The 17,486-nt window shown below is 34.7% G+C and overlaps 2 protein-coding genes across 6 annotated transcripts in view; one reads left to right on the top strand and one right to left on the bottom strand.

The window, feature by feature from the left end:
• The window catches only part of ITGA4 (integrin subunit alpha 4), an 85,091-nt gene that overhangs the window by 6,787 nt on the left and 60,818 nt on the right, over positions 1-17,486 (bottom strand). Inside the window, exons 18-24 of the mRNA XM_037850459.1 lie at positions 8,210-8,360; positions 6,801-6,896; positions 6,039-6,118; positions 5,568-5,657; positions 3,694-3,784; positions 1,467-1,574; positions 471-596 (exon numbers count right to left, since the gene is read on the bottom strand). Coding sequence (XP_037706387.1) covers positions 471-596; positions 1,467-1,574; positions 3,694-3,784; positions 5,568-5,657; positions 6,039-6,118; positions 6,801-6,896; positions 8,210-8,360 — 742 coding nt within the window. The remainder of the gene's footprint in view (positions 1-470; positions 597-1,466; positions 1,575-3,693; positions 3,785-5,567; positions 5,658-6,038; positions 6,119-6,800; positions 6,897-8,209; positions 8,361-17,486) is intronic.
• The window catches only part of CERKL (ceramide kinase like), a 245,433-nt gene that overhangs the window by 178,428 nt on the left and 49,519 nt on the right, over positions 1-17,486 (top strand). Inside the window, exon 13 of one of the 5 annotated variants that reach the window (XM_037850464.1) lies at positions 14,181-14,304. The exons of 3 other annotated variants lie outside the window; for them this stretch is intronic. In XM_037850464.1, coding sequence (XP_037706392.1) covers positions 14,181-14,304 — 124 coding nt within the window. Of the gene's footprint in view, positions 1-14,180; positions 14,368-17,486 lie in introns of those variants that run through there. One more of the 5 variants, XM_037850462.1, reaches the window with a different exon arrangement.

The raw sequence follows: 17,486 nt of genomic DNA, 5'->3' as shown, positions 1-17,486 counted from the left end.
ATTCTCATTATTCTTATGAACTTAATCTTCTGAGACAGAATGAAATACTCCTAATTAGAGTCTTGCTAAATTACATGTTCTGTGTTTGTTGTAAAATCTGGAAGATGAGATTGCTTCTCCCAGTTTATTTTCATAAATTCACTGAGATGAAAAGAAGGAAAAATAAATCTCCTGTCACAAAGGTTGCTTAGGTGAAGAAACCATCTTTGTGTCTTGAAGTGTCTGAGACATATTATGGTTGGTATATAATGGGCATTATTTAGATAAATAATGGAAATGTATAATATATATTTAACCCTCAGTCTATTTCAAGCTTCGAATCATACCTGTTCCTTACACACGCAAGTATTACTCTAATGTGGCTGTCTTCTACCACTCAACTGATTTTGCTCAAACTTGTGGACTCTTGGTTTTGTTTCTTTTGTCTCTGTTGGAGATCATATGCTAAACCCTGAAGAAGTGAAACTTACCAGTAGTCTCTTATCAGTCTTTGACAAAAACATGAATATGTCTTTCAGGGTCTCCATTGTTCCCTTCTGCTGCTGTGATGCACAGTCTCTCTGATAATTTTCAAAATAGCATTCCCCAGCAGTAGTCTGTGAAGGTAAAAAAGCAAGAAAATCGTATTTTTCAGTATCGGACACAACAACAAAATCTGTATGATTTTAAAATCTAATTGTTCTTTTCTAAAGTATGTCAGGTATTCCTGAAATTGTAAAAATATTTGCTCAGATTCATTTAGGAGAGATTAAATAACTGGAGAAACCACAAACAAGCAAGCAAACAACAGCAAAATTATAGAGGGTAAGATATAAATCCTAAGCTGATAAAATGGCCTTAACCTTTCAGAAATCAAGGCAATGTGAAAAATGGAGATTTGAACCTGAGCATGAAATTAAACATTTCTTGTCTGTTAGGCACAAAACAATTTTTTTTAACACCATGTCCTACCATCAAAATCTGGAATTCAAGTGAGGTTTTAAAAAATAAGATCTCAAATCTACTCAAATAGGTTTATTTTTTGATTGCTTGTCTTGAAACTGGGAATATAAACAATTCTGATTGAGTCATCAAAACAAGAATAGACCCTTTTTAGTGATTTAAATAATGCTTTCTTAAAAATGGCTCAAGTCCTGCTCTTTCAACAGTGTCCTTAAGCTTTATGGAGAATTCCACCAACTAAATTACTTCCAGAAATCCATATCACAAAGCAACTGTATCCTATAATAATTATTCACTAAAGATTAAGGAACACAGTTCTGTTATTGTATCAGTCAAATGCAGACATTCACTGTAATTCTACTCTAATACAATGTATAATATTCAAAATATCCTTGATAATACATTTTGACTAAAATAGGGAGTAAGTTTGACTAAAGTTAATAGAAAGTTCTATTTTAGCAATATTATATAGAATAAATGATTTTTTTGTGATAAAGGTCAGAGTAGAAGGAATACATCTATACCTGGACATCCAAAATGTTGAACAGCTTATCAGTTTTGGGTGTAAAAGAATTTGGTATCATTATTTCCACATTAACATTTGGAGCCATGCTATGGCCAGTGTTCATAACCTGAAAAGAAGGAAAAACTTTAAAACAGTTTTTAAATGCTTTCCATAAATGTAAGTACAGATATCAGTGAGTTTTTAGGTGAACCCCTATATTCCATACGATACTGAGGTTTATAGTTGGAAGCTGCATCCATAGTCAGAATTTAGCAATTGCTAATAATTTCAATCTCTAGTTATTATTCCTAATCCTCTCTTTTTGGAATTGATTAGGCCATAATGTCCAGATAGATGACTTTTTTGCAGAAATGGTCTTAAGGAAGAGACATCAACATACATTTTTAAACCATTATCAATTGATCTTCATAACTATCCTATGAGGAGGGGCCAATGTTTTACTATTCTCCAGCTAAGGAAAATGCTAACAGATTTTAACCGTGTGCCCAAGATGAAAGTTAAAAAGTGACAAATGTTAGGACAAAGGCCCAAGTATTCTAATTCTAAATTCTATGATCTTTTCAAAAAATCACTCTGTGCTAGGAGTATAGTCATCAGCAGTAAGTGAATAAAAATGTGTTTCTAAATGGGGTAATTATGCACTCAGAAAATCACAAAAGGTCAGGTTACTGGGTTTTAAAGAAAATACAACAGGATTTTAATGTTGCTTTTCAAAAATTCCATAAAAGAACGATATTTCCAAATGGTTATATTTAGGGATTGCAAAGATGTTCCCTCTGGCCAAAATGCACTCTCCTGAAAGCTTACATATAAAGCCAGTAAGAATCAGAAAACAGCTGTGCCCTAATACCCAAATGAAATGGATGGTTTGCAGACCTGCAAGTATCCTTTGAATGCATATGGCATAGATGAATAAAGGGAGTGTCCCTGGGCTTAGGGGCAGGTTGTAATTGCAAGGCCATGGAAGTACCAGGCAGTTGCAAAAGGAAGTGTGACTAGTGAGTTCCCAACAGTGCCCCAGCCCATGGCCCAGGTCTCTCTCTCCTGATGACAGTAATCACTTGGCCTCCCTGTTTACCTAACTCACTCATTTAGGCCTCTATGAAAACCTTCATACTTGGACAGATTCACCAAGCCTAAAGACTGCAAATTATCTCCAGTCCAGTCATTTCATTGTAAATTAATTATAAAATACTTTGTTAACTATTAAGCATAAATTAATAAATAGGCCTTCTGGAATCCAGCTCAGTTTCTGTTTCAGTTTATCAGAGCCCAAACTCCCACTGGGTTCTGAGAAGAGCACTTACTTGGGTTTTCAGAATAGAGGGCTAAAGTATTTCAACACTGTGTACACTAGTGTAACAAAACTTGAGTAACCTTGGAATCCCATTCCATGTATACTCTTCTTCTGTAGATCTGGACAAGGCCCAGCAATTTGCATTATGAATAAGCAGCTCAAGTGATTCTGATACACATTTTGAAAAGCAGTGCCTTACAAAATAACATACATAATCTAGGCTCACTCATATTCTACAGATTGTTATATAACTAAGAATTGGGCAGAGCTTTTGGTTCAAAAACACATTTCTAAGTGTATTATCTTTACTTATTCTACCTGAAAATCTCACTCTAATAGTTAACAAAAAAAGAATGTTTAGTTTTCTATCAGCACATTAATACTTCTGGACAGGGATAATGCTATTTAACTTTGTAAAAGATGATTTAATACATGAGAAGTCACTTGCCACAAGTCATATCTATAGCCTGAAAGGCTGACCAAGGGGACCTTAAACAGAGAGTGGAGAAGGGGAGTTTCCTTTATGTGGTAATGATAAGGCTTTTACAAAGCTTTAACTAGGAACATATTTTCACTGATATGCTTCCAAAGAAGGCTTTCCTTGATGTATCTGGCCTTTTATATGTGTCTCTAGCTGATTCAGCTCATCCCATCACTTTACCTATTTTGTATTACCTCTTTCTTCTTGCTCTTTCCCACCTGTCCTGTAAGGAGACTTGGGCTTGGGTACCAGGGACAAGACAAATGGGAGAACAGGAGAGGGAGCATGAGCAGAAAGGGATGAGTAACAAGTGCCAGGGCTCCCTGCTCGCTGTTAACCAGCTGTGTCTGTACCGGGACTGAGGGAGCGCGCAGATTTCCCCTGGAGCAATGCATCAGTAACATTCTTTTGAATGTTACAAATATCAACACAGTCAACTTTTCTTACATGGAAAGTGAAGTTAATTTTCTCTGCCATGCACGTTTCAGGTTCATTTTCCTCATTTGGTCCATAAACAAATGAAGTTGGGTTTACAAACCTGATAAAAAAATTCAAATGTAATTTGATTATTTTATTTTATGAATTGATAAAATTATTTTACTTGATTGTTTGATGAGTTATTATAAACAGTCTTTCTCTGTGGTTTAGATTGTAGCATAGTTGAGAGGAACTATGGAACACTGCAGTTTCTTGGTCTGGTGCGAATTTTATTGTAAAAGTAAGATTAGGCAGCCAAATGCTCTGATCTGGGTGACAATATCTGTCCTCACCAATATACTTTTCTAGCCTTCCCTAACATTGTGATTTACTTGGCTAACCATTCCTTCTTTTTCATCCCTTAAATGATTTGACAAATGTGGGATCAATCCTTAGCTTTTCCCTGGGCTCCTAGTTCCTCCTATACCTCTATCTATCTTAACCATTTTTTGAGTTATTTCTTTCCATCCCCCAAATCCTGTTGGCTATTTGTAATTAACCCCAAGTTCGGGGGAACAATTCAAACATCTATAGTTAAATTTTTGTTAGAATACAATGTTGTCACCTCTTACCTGTGATTAGACATATGTCTGGTCAGTGACAAACTTTAAGAAATATTTTTCTACACGTTCCTCAAATTTGACAGCTAATAATTGGTAATACCAAATTAGGGATCCATTAAACAGCAAAGAAATTAGAAATTTGAAATATGATAATTCAAGTAGTTTAATAGTTGGCAGAGCATTCCTTGCCCAAAATAATGAGATGTGAATAACAGAATAATGAGAGGGCACTCTTCATAAGAAACTCCCCTAGCGGAGAAGAGATAACCAGGAAACAATGCAATCAACTTTTCTTTGCTTACCCATGAACACTCTAAGTCCCTTGTTCCTACTTTGTCATGAATGGCTTCCTTTTTCTCTTGTTTGTTTTCCTTCAAAAACTTAATACTCAGTTTTATCATTTTCAAATACTAATATTTTATTCTTAAATAATTATTCTTAAATAATTATTTATTCTTAAATAATTTTTAACCACCCATCTTGATGAGTGGTTAAGATGATAAAAAGATAGTTTATATTTAGAGGAACAAAAAAAGCTCATGTATATATTTTTTCTGTATCTCATTTTTTTAAATGTTGTTTTAAACAAAGATTAATAGCCCCAATAATTTCCAGTGATATCACTGAAGATTTTTTTAAACTACCTTTCATTCCTTCTCCATATCTCTTCTTTTCGAATCAGAGGATCCACCTAAACAATTACTAAAATCATGAGGAATCATCGAATTTTTGCTCTTGGGCCTTGGTTGAGAAGCTCAGTAATCTCATGGGTACAGAAGCATGGACAAGGGACAATTTGAAGCCAGCTCTCTTCTATCTCAATCCATGTGCCACACAGATAGACACTGGTTCAAGGGAGTGGTGATTTGGTCAAGCTCACGCGTCATTGTATTCACACTTGTCATGACTATTGAATTTGATTATGTCAACTGAGCAATGTCCAACTCCAGTGCTCCTGGAGTGGTGCAGTGTATAACTGGAAAGCAAAAGGTAGCTGTGGAGTCTTATTGGGGCTCCTCCTTAAGAAATCTCCTCCAGCTTGGCAGGCAATATTTGACATAGTTTGATATGGTCTCAATGATGATTAAAGGGTGGATTAAAATAATGAGCAACTAAGCAAGGGATTGTGGTACTGGAGGTAATTGTTAAGAGACAGAAACAATACAGCATCTTTTTAAAAACTTTTAAATGCAATGTTAACCAATCATGTAAAAAGCAACAAAACTTAAAATCAGCTCTTTACAATAGCAAACTTTACAAGAAGCCACAACACCTACTTACCCATGAACAGTTAGCATAACCTCATACTTTAGAGGTATTGCTAAAGTCACTTTGTTATGCCTTGGATTGTCCATTTTACCTTCATTTTCACTACAAAAGCAAATGGAAAACACTATTAGAATTCATCAAGAAAGAATTCATCTTCTGAGAGAAATAATTACTTACAATATATACCTAATATACCTAAGAGTTTGTTTAAAGAACACACTCTGGAGAATGGGGATAAAGGCGGATGGTATAATAAGAAATCAGTGACAGGTTTGGCAAAAATTTGCTCTTATCATTTTAACATCTATCATTTACTTTTCTGCTGGACAGAGTTTTGTGTGTTTTTTTTTAAACATATCTTGCAATAAAAGTTTTCTCCTATAGACAATTATGGAACTCAACTACACGGTTCCCCTAATGTTTCACACTGAAAATAGGGGTACTTTTCTTCTTGTACAATATTTTTTTCACAATGAAATATACCAGGTGGCATGCACAGTGATGTTGAGGTCCTCTTCTGCTCTGCTGAGTGAGCTTGCATCCAGGAGAAAGCTAATATTTATCTGTAAAACACAGAGGGGGAAACCCTTTTGTTTTTCAAAATCAAAAATACAGTTTTTTAAAATCTGAATTTTTTTTTTTCTTATGAGTTTGTGTTCTGTCAAAGTTAGATTTTAAAATGTGTTCTAGAGGCATAGGCAGTATCTCCCTTGAAAGAAAGGTACAGGAAGGTTTGTTGAGTTTGTAGCAACTTTTAAGTGCAAGCATTTCCACAAGTAAAATTCAGAGACAAAACCTCCTTTGACTGTAGAAGCAAGCAGGTCCAGACTGACAAAATTAGAAATGCCTTAACAACTTGAGTGAGGACTCTTGCCAAAAACACCTTTTTGTATAACAGAAGTAACATGCCTGGCAGATAGGACCACCTGGGATGGGTGGGGAGGGGTGTTGGGTTAGGGTGAGCAGGGGGAACAGAATTCTAAGTGATACGTTCACATTTCCATCTTGCCATAAACATGTGCAAACCCTACCCCCCCTCCTTTTTTTACAGTGAAATGTTGCCAAGAATATAAACAACATTTCAAAGATTTCAAGTCAAATTGATTTTAGTTTAGGTTGTATTTCATTTAACTACTGACCGTAAGTAAAAAATATATATATATTTATAAGCAGCATAAAGATAGAGAAAAACAAAACATTTTATATTCATGTTAGTAAACACAACTATAAATGCTAAATGCTTACCCTTGATAGATGATCTACATATATGTAACCTACAGTGCAGTCAAGTTTTACGATTCCATAGTTGTCTGTTACTTCACAGTTTATTTGTTTATCTTCCTAAATGGAAAAATGAAACAACTAGTTTGGGTGGAAGAGAAGGAGAAAGTTGTAGCATATGTTTACAGATAGTTTTGAAAAGGAAATCAACCCACAAGCATTTACTTTCCTAGAAAAGTTTTTTCTGTTTACTTTTGGGATAAATATAAATGAATGATATAAATATGTGTGTGTATATATACACTGATATTCATATAAATCCTCCACAAAATAATTCATGGACTTTTAGCTTTCACCCATGTTTGCATGTCCTCTATTTTATCCAAAGCCCAATTACTGGGAAAATCATGAAACAAGGAATCCACAAGGTCCGTGTCTCATTGGTTCTCCTCAGTTTGTGATATAAAAATGTGTTGAAGGTACTTAATCACAATAACTGTAATCATGATAGCTGTAATGGGGGAAAACAAATGCTTTTGTTTAAAAAATAAAGGCAATTTGCTGGTGGGTTAGCAAGCCAGCTGTGAGATTTTTTTTTTTTTTAAGAATTTCCTAAATGCTTATGTATTCTCTCTGATTTTTACAAATAGGCTCCCTTATCTAAATAAAGGGAATAATATAATAGATATGTGTGAGTGATCAAAGGCTTTTTTTCAAATGCCCTTGGTATGAAGTGGTGGTCTCTGGATGAGATGTATAAATTTGCTAAGGGAGAGAGAAGCATCCTAGAAGAAAATGATTGAGGCCTTTCTTTTGAAATTCAACCTTAATATCTCTCTGATAAATTTAAGTGCTCATGACCACTGAGGTATGATGGTAAGAAAAGGTCCACAAGGGCTTCAAACTTTTGTGAAAAAGAGAAACTTGCTAACCTGGTTTGACACCAGGATTTCAAAATCTTTGGAGGATTTCTGGTTCTGGCATATTGGAAGTCCTTTGGGAACAAGGCTGACTATGTGAACTTAAAATAAGAGCAGTAATTCTGGGAGATCCAGCATGGAGAACAACTGTGCAAGGATCCCAACAAACAGGAACATCATCACAGCACTGGATGTGGATGTGGTAGTGAGACAGGCAGTGGTACCCAAGCAGCCTGCTTGGATAACTGGCCAATCATTTCTCTCCCCTGCTGGCACTGGGAAGCAGGAAGCTGAGTCTTAGGCTCAGTATGATTCCAAGGAACTTGACATTCTGAGAAGGGGCATGGAAGAAGTTTCAAAATTACTGGATGTCTGTGTGAAAACTGCGCCTAGTAAGAATTATACTCCAAATATTTATACCTCAAATTGATGAAGTGAATAAAACCATTTATATTTTTTAAAGTTAAGTAAAATGTTAGGTAGTATCATGCAGTTGTGGTTTTCAATACTCACCAAATCTAAAATCTTAACGAAGTAAAGACCTGTGGGTACTTTGACATGAAGAGTCGTTCCATATGCATCATCTCCAGCATTAAACAAGGACACATTCAACATTAAAGTCTTCATACTTCCAACAGCAAGATAGGTTTTATTTTCATGTGGCCTAAAAGTTAAGCAATATTATTTAGTAGTAGTTTGGTAAATAAAAATCTGATCATCTTATATAAACAGCATTTATCCCATACATAAAATATTAATTCAGAAAACATCTATGGGGATAACCCCATGCAAGTAGATGCAAATCCATGTTAAAAGGAAGTCTTGAGTTCTCAGGTTTCAGATAAATTCATTCACTGATCACCCAAAAAAATTTTTTTTTTAATTGGTAATATTTAACTAAGCCTATTCTCTGGTTTACTTGTTTTCTGTATAACTTCTTGCTTCTGCAATTTTAGCATATTTTCCTCTTTTTGCAATGTTTTTCTAAAGAAAAAAGCAATTGTTTCTTTTATTTCTCTTAAGTCCTTAAATAGATGTTGAACTAACTGATTCCCAATCCAAAGGGAGAAAAGGAAGGGAACTGGGAGAAAAGGAGAATGAGAAAATGGGGGGAATGTTTTGGTGGAAGTAAAAAAAGCATGAGAAGGACTAAGTCCAGTAACTGGATGGTACTGGAATCTGTTGGACAGGAACTTGCTTCTGACACAGGTTGAATACCAATAAATAGGCCAAAAGACTTTGCAGAAATGCTTCACCATCCAGCAATTGCAAAGAGCAAAACGCTGCAAATACAGACATGCAGGTGAGTTCAAGTCCTGGCTCTGCCAGTAATTCTCCTATGGGTATGTCATTAGTTAAGCTTCAGTTACCCCATCTATAATACTAATACTAATACTAATAGTATGATGATGATGTTACTACTCTGTGAAGACTTGTGTCATTCACATTCCATGAAATACTCAGAGGAACACATTTTAAATATGAGAAAACTATTCTGGAGGAAGCACAATCTCTGGAATTACTAACCAAATATCTTAGATCAACTCTCTTAAATAGGGTCAATGGAGTAAAGGGAAACATGGATAAAGAACTAAGGGAAATCCGGGAAACAACATATTAACAAAATGAGAATTTCAATAGCAAGACAGAATTTACAGAGAAGAACCAAATGGAAATTCTGGAGCTGAAAAGTACAGTAACTGAAAAGAAAAATTCAATACATGGGTTCTACAGCAAATTGGAGGAGGGAAGAAGAATGGATCAGATGATTGAAATTATCCAGTGTGAAGTGCAGAAAGAAATAAAGAATGAGAAAGAGTTCACAGAGCCTGAGGAACCCATGGACACATCAAGTTTGCCAACATATGCATCACAAGTAGTTCCAGAAGGAGAAGTGACAGTTAAAGGAGCAGCAGTGATACTTGAAACAATACTGGTTGAAAACTTCCCAAATGTGATGAAAGTCACAAATAAATGAATCAAGGTGTTCAACAAATGCCAAGCAGGATGACTCCAAAGATACCTACACTGAGACAAATTATTATCAATCTGTCAAATGCCAAGGATAAAGACAGAATCTTAAAAACAGCATGAGAGAGAAGTGGCATATCACATATAAGGGATCCTTAACATATAATTTTTCCACAGAAACCATGCAGGCCAGAAAGCAGTGAGGGGGTATATTTAAAGTGCTGAAAGACAAAAAAAAAAAAAATGTCATTCAAGAACAATAGAACTAGCAAAGCTGTCCTTCAAAAATGAGGGATAAATTAAGACATTTTTGGACAAACCAAAGCTGAGGGAATTAATTACCACTGAACATGTCTTACAGGAAATGCTAAAAGGGGGTCCATGTTGAAAAGAAAGGACACTAGAAAGTAACTCAAAGTTATAAGAAAAAACAAAGACCTCTGGTGTAATTATAAATTACTTATTTTATCAGTGGATATCAGGTATAAATGTAAATGCCAGTATTATTGCATTTTTCATTTCTAATAGTATCTTTTACTTCTTATATAGTTTAATATTCAACTGCACAAAAAACAAGCATAAACCTTTGTTCTTGGGTACACAATACATAAAGATGTAATTTGTGACAAGAACAATGAAGGGGAGGGATATAGAGTAGTAGAACGGAATATGTGTAGGCTATTGAAGTCAAGTTGTTATCAACAGAACCTAAACTGTAATAGATTTAGGATGTTAAATTAATCTCCATGGTAACCATAAAAAAATATCTAAAGTATCTACACCAAAGAAAATAGGAAATGATTAAAAATTGCTCATCATAAAAGACCACTGAAACAAAAATGGAGGCAGTAATCAAGGAAAGGAGGGACAAAAAAGGTTATAAGCCCTACAAAAAACATTTAGCAAAATAGAAGAGAGTCTTGCCATCTTCATAACTACAGTAAGTGTAAATGGATTAAACACTCCAATCAAAAGGAAAAGGTTGGTAGAATGGATAAAGAAACGTGACCAACTCTATGCTGTTTATAAGCGACTCATTTTAGAGTCAAAGATAAAAACAGGCTGAAAGTGAAAGGATAGAAAAATATTTCATGCAAATAGTAACCAAGAGAGCGCTGGGTGGCTATATTAATATTAGTCAAGATAGACTTTAAGACAAAAACTGTTTTGACAGAAAAAAGTATGAACAAAAGGGTCAATTCAAACAAAATTTAACAATTATATATGTACTTCTAACAAGCGACCCAAAAATATATGAAGCAAACATTGACAGAATTGAGAGGAGAAACAGAAGTTTCTACAATAATAGTTGGAGATTTCAAAACATCACATCCAGTACTGGATAGAGAATCTAGACAGAAGATCAACAAGGAAAGAGAGGACAAGAACAACACTATAAACCAACAAGATCTGACATATAGAGAAACTTCACTCAAAAACTGCAGAATGTACATTCTTTTCTAGTGTACGTTGACCATTCTCCAGGATATACCACATGTTAGGGTGAAAAAATAAGTCCCAATAAATTAAAAAATATTAAAATCATACTAAGTAATTTATCTGACCACAATGGAATGAAGCTAGAAATCAATAACAAGGAAAACTGAAAAATCACAAATATGTGGAAATTAAACAACATGCTATCAATCTATGGGTAAAATAAGAAATCACAAAGGAAATTAGAAAATAGAGATAAATGACTATGAAGACACAATATGCCAATGGTTATGAAATTAGTGAAAGCAATGACCAGAGGGAAATTAATACTTATGAAAGTCTTTATTAAAAAAGAACAATTTCTTTATTAAAAAAGGACAATTTACATCAAAAGACAAGAAAATAACATACCAGTTTCCCTTATGAATACAGATAAAAAAATCCTTAATAAAATACTAGCAAACAGAATCCAACAGCACATTAAAAATAATATACACCATTACCAAGTGGGATTTATGCCAGGAATGTAAGGGTTGCTCAACAAATGAAAACCAATGTAATACTCCACTTAAATAGAAGAAGGGTTAAAACAATGATTATCTCGATATGGAAAAGGCATTTGACAAAATATGGCACTGTTTATTGATAAAAATCACTCAGAAAACTAGGAATAGAAGGGAACTTTCTCCATATGATAAAGACCATTTGTGAAAACACACGGCTAATATTATGCTCGTTGATGAAAGACTTGAAGCTTTCCCTCTAAATCTGGAATGAGCAAGGACATCTGCTTTCAATACTGCAATTCAATACTGTATGGGAATTTCTAGCTAAAGCAATTAGGCAAGAAAAAGAAATAAAAGTTATCTGAATTGAAGAGGAAGAAGTAAAACTATCTCTATTTGAAAATGACATGATCTTATGTATAGAAAATCCAAAGGAATCAATAAGGAAACTATTAGAGCCTAATAAACAAGTTCAACAAAGTGGCAGGGTACAAGATGCAACACACACAAGTCAACTATGTTCCAGCCTGAATGAGAAATTCAGAAGACAATCCATTTACAATAGCATCTAAAAGAAAAAAAAATATTAAGGAATAAACTTAAGACTATAAAAGACTTCACATTGAAAATACAAAGCACTGCTGAAAGAAGACCTAAATAATAGCAAGAGCCCCCCATGTTCATGGATTAGAATTAACATTGTTATGAATCTACATAATCTACAAATTCACTTCATTCCCTTTCAAAATTCCAGCAGTCTTTTTGCAGAAATGGAAAAACTGATCCTCAAGTTCATATGGTATTGAAAGGGGTCCCAAATAGCCAAAACAGTTTTGAAAAAGAATAAAGCTGGAGAACTCAAACTTCCCAATTTCAAATTTTACTACAAAGCTACAGTAATCCAAACTGTGGTAATGACATACAGATAACAAACAAAAAGACAAAAATAACAAGATAGACGAATAGGCCAATGGAACATAATTTAAGGTCCAGAAATAGACCCAAATATCTATGGCCAATTTTTTTTGACAAGGGTGCCAAGTACATGTTATGGGGAAAGAACAGTCCCTTCAACAAATGGTGCTGGGAAAACTGGCTATTCACTGCAAAAGTTGAGCCCCTTCCTCATCCTGTACAGAAAAATAAACTTAAAATGGGTCAATGACTTAAATTTAAGAGTTAAAACTATAAAAATCTTACAAAGTAACGGGCAAATCTTCATGACCTGGGATTCAACAGTGGATTCTTAGATATGACACCAAAAGCACAAGCAACAAAAGAAACAACAGATAAATTTGACCTTGTAAAAATTAAAAACTTCTGTGCATTAAAGGAAATTACAGAAAAAAAAAAAAAAAAGGTGAGAAAACAACCTACAGACCTGGAGAAAATAGTAGCAAATCACATATATTAGAAAAGGACTTAATACCCAGTATCTATCAAGAACTTCTACAATGCATCCAAAAGACGGACAACCCAATTAAAAAGTGGGCAGAGGACCTGAATGTTCATTTCTTCAAAGATATACAAATGGCCAAAAAGCACAAAAATTTGCCATTACAGAAACGCAAATCAGAACCACAATAAGATACCACTTCACATGCACAAGGATGGCTATTATTTTGAAATCTTAAAATAATTAGTGTTAGAGAGAACATGGAGAAATTGGAACCCTAATGCATTGTTGATGGAATGTACAGTGATGCACTGCTGTTAGGCGGTTGGGCGGTTCCTCAGAAAATTAAGTATAAAATTACCACATGACCCTCCAATTCCACTTCTAGGTATATAACCAAAGAAAACTAAAATAGGCTCTCAAATGGGTACAGGTACACCAGTATTTATAGCAGCAGTATTCACAGTAGCCAAAAGGTAGAAACCACCCAAGCATCCATCAAAAAATGAATGAATAAACCAAATGTTATATATGTACACAATGGAATAGTATCTGGCCATAAGAAAAAATTAAGTTATGAAACATGCTACAACATGGAAGAACCTTGAAAACATGCTTAGTGAAATAAGCAAGGCACGTAAGGACAAACATTGTATGATATCACTTATAAGAGATGACCAGAAATAGCAAATTCACAAGATAGAAAGTACATTACCAGGGGATGGGAGGAGAGGGAATAGAGCGAGTGTTTGGGAAAAAAAAAAAAGTTTCAAAATTCCTGCTTTTGAGCATTAGTCGAAAATGCATGAATGCTTGAGTTAATGTAATTGGCAGCTCCTGTACAATAAATCAGGCACTATGTTCATTGCTTTCAAAGCAAAAATAATGAAAACACACTTCCCACCCTTGAAGGCTTATATACTAAAAGGCAGAGTTGTAAATAAATTTTATAAATACATCGGAAAGGGTTAAGAATGAATAACTCCAGGGACCGGATAAGGGAATCCCTTCTGCCTGGAGGTAGGAAAGGCACATTGCTCTTCACTTTCCTATTATTGTTATTTAGCTTGAGCTGTTCCAGTGAAGATTTTTTAAAATAAAGAATATCTGAAAATTTTATGATTTCATTTGAGTTCAATTTGATTATATCCCTACTTGTTTTCTCTGTCTCAAGTCCTTCTCCTTCACTCCAATTTTCACCTGATAGAAGGTCACTTTCCAGAAAGCAAACCGTGTCATGTTCCTGTTTAATATCCTCCAGTGACTTCCAGATAAGAGTTCCAACTCCTCAGCATGATGTAAGTGACATTCAAGAGCGGGCCCCTGCCTCACTTTGCATTGCGTAACTTGTACCTTTGCTTTCTTCACATTTACCTACAAGCGTCTACACCCACCACAGTGTTTTGTGTCTTACTTTTAGCGAGCCTGCTGTATTTAATGCCTTTGCTTCTTCATGTATCTTGCTAACTTCTACTTATTCTTCAAAATTCACTGAAGTGTCAACAACTCTTAGAAGTACTTACAGTTAATATTCATTGCTAACCCCCTTCACCCTTTACTAGATTCCTCCTAAAAAGAGTAAAGTAGTACTTCTCCCTCTCCAAAAGCACTCTGGATATCCCTATAACACAATGTTTTCACACTGTCAAAACTACTGTATCTTTTCTTGCCCCTTGACTACGTTTTCCTGGAGGGAAGAAGCTGGGTCATTGTTTACCAATGTTTTCTCAGAGCCAACACAGTTGGCATTTAAAAATGTGTCTCAGTGTGTGTGTGTGTGTGTATCATACATAAACAAAGTCTGCCTAACACTAAAGAAACATGTCAGAAAAATTGAGGAAATTACTGGATAAGTTATCAACTGTTAAAAATTCAGGAAATCTTCAATATAAGTTCTATAAATTTATAGTCACGGTTTATCTGTTCTGTGATGGTATAAAAATTCCAAATGTTTCATTAACATAAGAAAGTAAACATATACCACTTCACATTCAAGTGATCTGTACCTGACTCACATGACTTAACATTGTAGTGGAAATACACTTATTCAAATAACCAATAAATTAATGGCATAGTCTCATGGCCATGCCTACGTCAATACTGGGTGGGATGTATAGTTTTCAAGAAGGAAATTATTAATTTTACAAACCTCAGAATGTGCAAACAAAATGAATTTTGGACACCCACAACTCTAATAATATAGCTCTAAGAAACTGTACGGTATCCTTGATACTTAAAAATCTTACCTCAGGATTTTTTTTTCCATTTTAAACTTAATTATCTAAGCATAATATATGTTCAGAAAAATGAAGATATAAGTGTAAAGCTTGATGAATTTTTACAGACTGAGTACACTTGTGAAACCAGCACCCAGAACAAAAAAAAAATAGCAGCACCATAGAAATAACCCTTGTGATCCCTTCCAGTTGCTGTCCTCACTATCTCACTTTCAATAGTATACACTGGTTTTGCCCAGTTTTGCCTTTTATGTAAATGGAATCATAGAGTATATAATCTATGAACATGTGCTTTTGTGTGTGTGGCTTCTTATACTCAAAATTTTGTTTGTGACACTTACCTGTATTTGCACATGTGGTTGTAAATTGTTTATTCTCATTTTTGTATAAATTCCATTTTGTGACTATACCACATTTTATTTATCCACTCAACTACTGAAGGGAATCTGGGCAGCTTCCATTTTGGGGCTATTATAAATGTTATTTGGTGAACATATACATACTTCTGTTATACATATGGAGATGCTTATGATTTTTTAACCCAGGATTAATTCCCTAAAAGCTCAGCATCTTGGCTGATTTAGGCACCTGCTTAAGTTATACTAATATAAACTATATTTAAATAACAAAATAAACCATAGGGAACTCTATTTAAATAACAAAAATTAAAAATGTACTGCAGAATTGCAATATAGAGAACAAACACACCACAGAGATGGAGTAGGCAAACTACTTCCTACATAACAAATTTAGACCTCTGCCTGCTTTTGTAAATACAACTACTGGAACACAGCCACACTCTGTCCAAGCATTGTCAATGGCTGCTTTGTTACTACAATGACAGTGTTGCGTGGTTAAGGGAGAGACTTTGGCCTGCAAAGCTTAAAATATTTATTATCTGTCCCTTCATAGAAAAAGTTTGCTGAGTCCTTCCACAGAGCAATCTGTTTCATGTGTATACTTAATTTTAAAATAAACATATAGCATTATATTACTACAGCTAATTAAAAATCTATTCTGTATTATTGTGCATCTAATAGATATTTCATTATCTCAGATGACATAAGGCATAGTCATTTACCTTCAGAAGCCTAGAGCATTAGAGAAAGTTATCCACCAGTCCTACAAATTCCTATTAAATGGAGATATAGAAGAGAAAGGAATGAACAATACTTCCACATGTAGCATCTCTAACTTCTGATCCTTAGTTTGGGAGTTTGTATATTGATGTTGGACTCTGTAATAACTAGCAAAGCAGTAATTCTAAACCATGGCTCCAAATTCAGATACTTGACTAAGCGGTAGTGTGTTATATATCCCAACATTTTAGGAAATGGCTGTGATTTCCTCATTCTTGTATTGTAAACCTTTGGGTTACATAAGTACACATCTGCTTGGTAGCACTGTGTTAAATGGGAGAGAGGAAATGTGCGGGAACATGGCTGTCCTACATTCCCCCTACTGTTTTGTAATCATGTTACAACTAAAGGAACTAAGAGATTCTAAAAGTAAACTTCAGCTTGACATTAAAGTTTAATTAAGACTTGTCGAGGAGCTGCCTAGAAATAGACATTTATAAAATATTCTGGCTCGTAACCAAAGCATTAGTCACTGAACACCTTTGGGAAAGAAGTTGGCACTTAGACAAGCAACAGAAGGTGAAAGCACTGCATAACAGCTAGGTTCCAAGACAACAGCAAATTAAAGAGGAGCACAATGTTCACATTTCAGCAGCTAGACTTCTCGTTTATTTTCCATTTTTAAGCTATTTTGTCAGATTACCATAATTACCATTCTACTCTTTTTTGATATATACCTTACTATTTCTTGATTCATAAACAATGTGCCCTCAGAAAAATGCCCACCAGCATTCTCTGTGCAACACAATAAAAGGTCAGGTGCACATCTGGGAGAGCGACAAGGCTGAACCAGTGCTTTCCCAGGAATCGTAGTCCGTTCATTAAAACACGCACGGGCAGACTTGAAATTTACAAAGTGGCCGAGAATCCACATAAGTTAAACAAATCAAGGTACTGTGTAGTACGGAATCATAACTTAAGTCAAGGAGGGAAAATAGAAGAATGATGCATTTCAGCACCACTTTCTATGATTTTCCTCAGTGAATCATACAGCTTCATTTTGCAGATGTTCCCCAAGTCTTTGTATAATGAATGTCTTTTCCTCAAAATGAGTCAGTGCTTCATAGCTAACTTGTTTTAAAATCAAGAAGCTAGAATAAAATA

Source organism: Choloepus didactylus, chromosome 9 (genome assembly GCF_015220235.1).
Source record: "Choloepus didactylus isolate mChoDid1 chromosome 9, mChoDid1.pri, whole genome shotgun sequence".
Lineage (NCBI taxonomy): Eukaryota > Metazoa > Chordata > Mammalia > Pilosa > Megalonychidae > Choloepus > Choloepus didactylus.
Note: the sequence above shows the minus strand (reverse complement) of the source record. Positions and strands in the feature narration are given on the sequence as shown.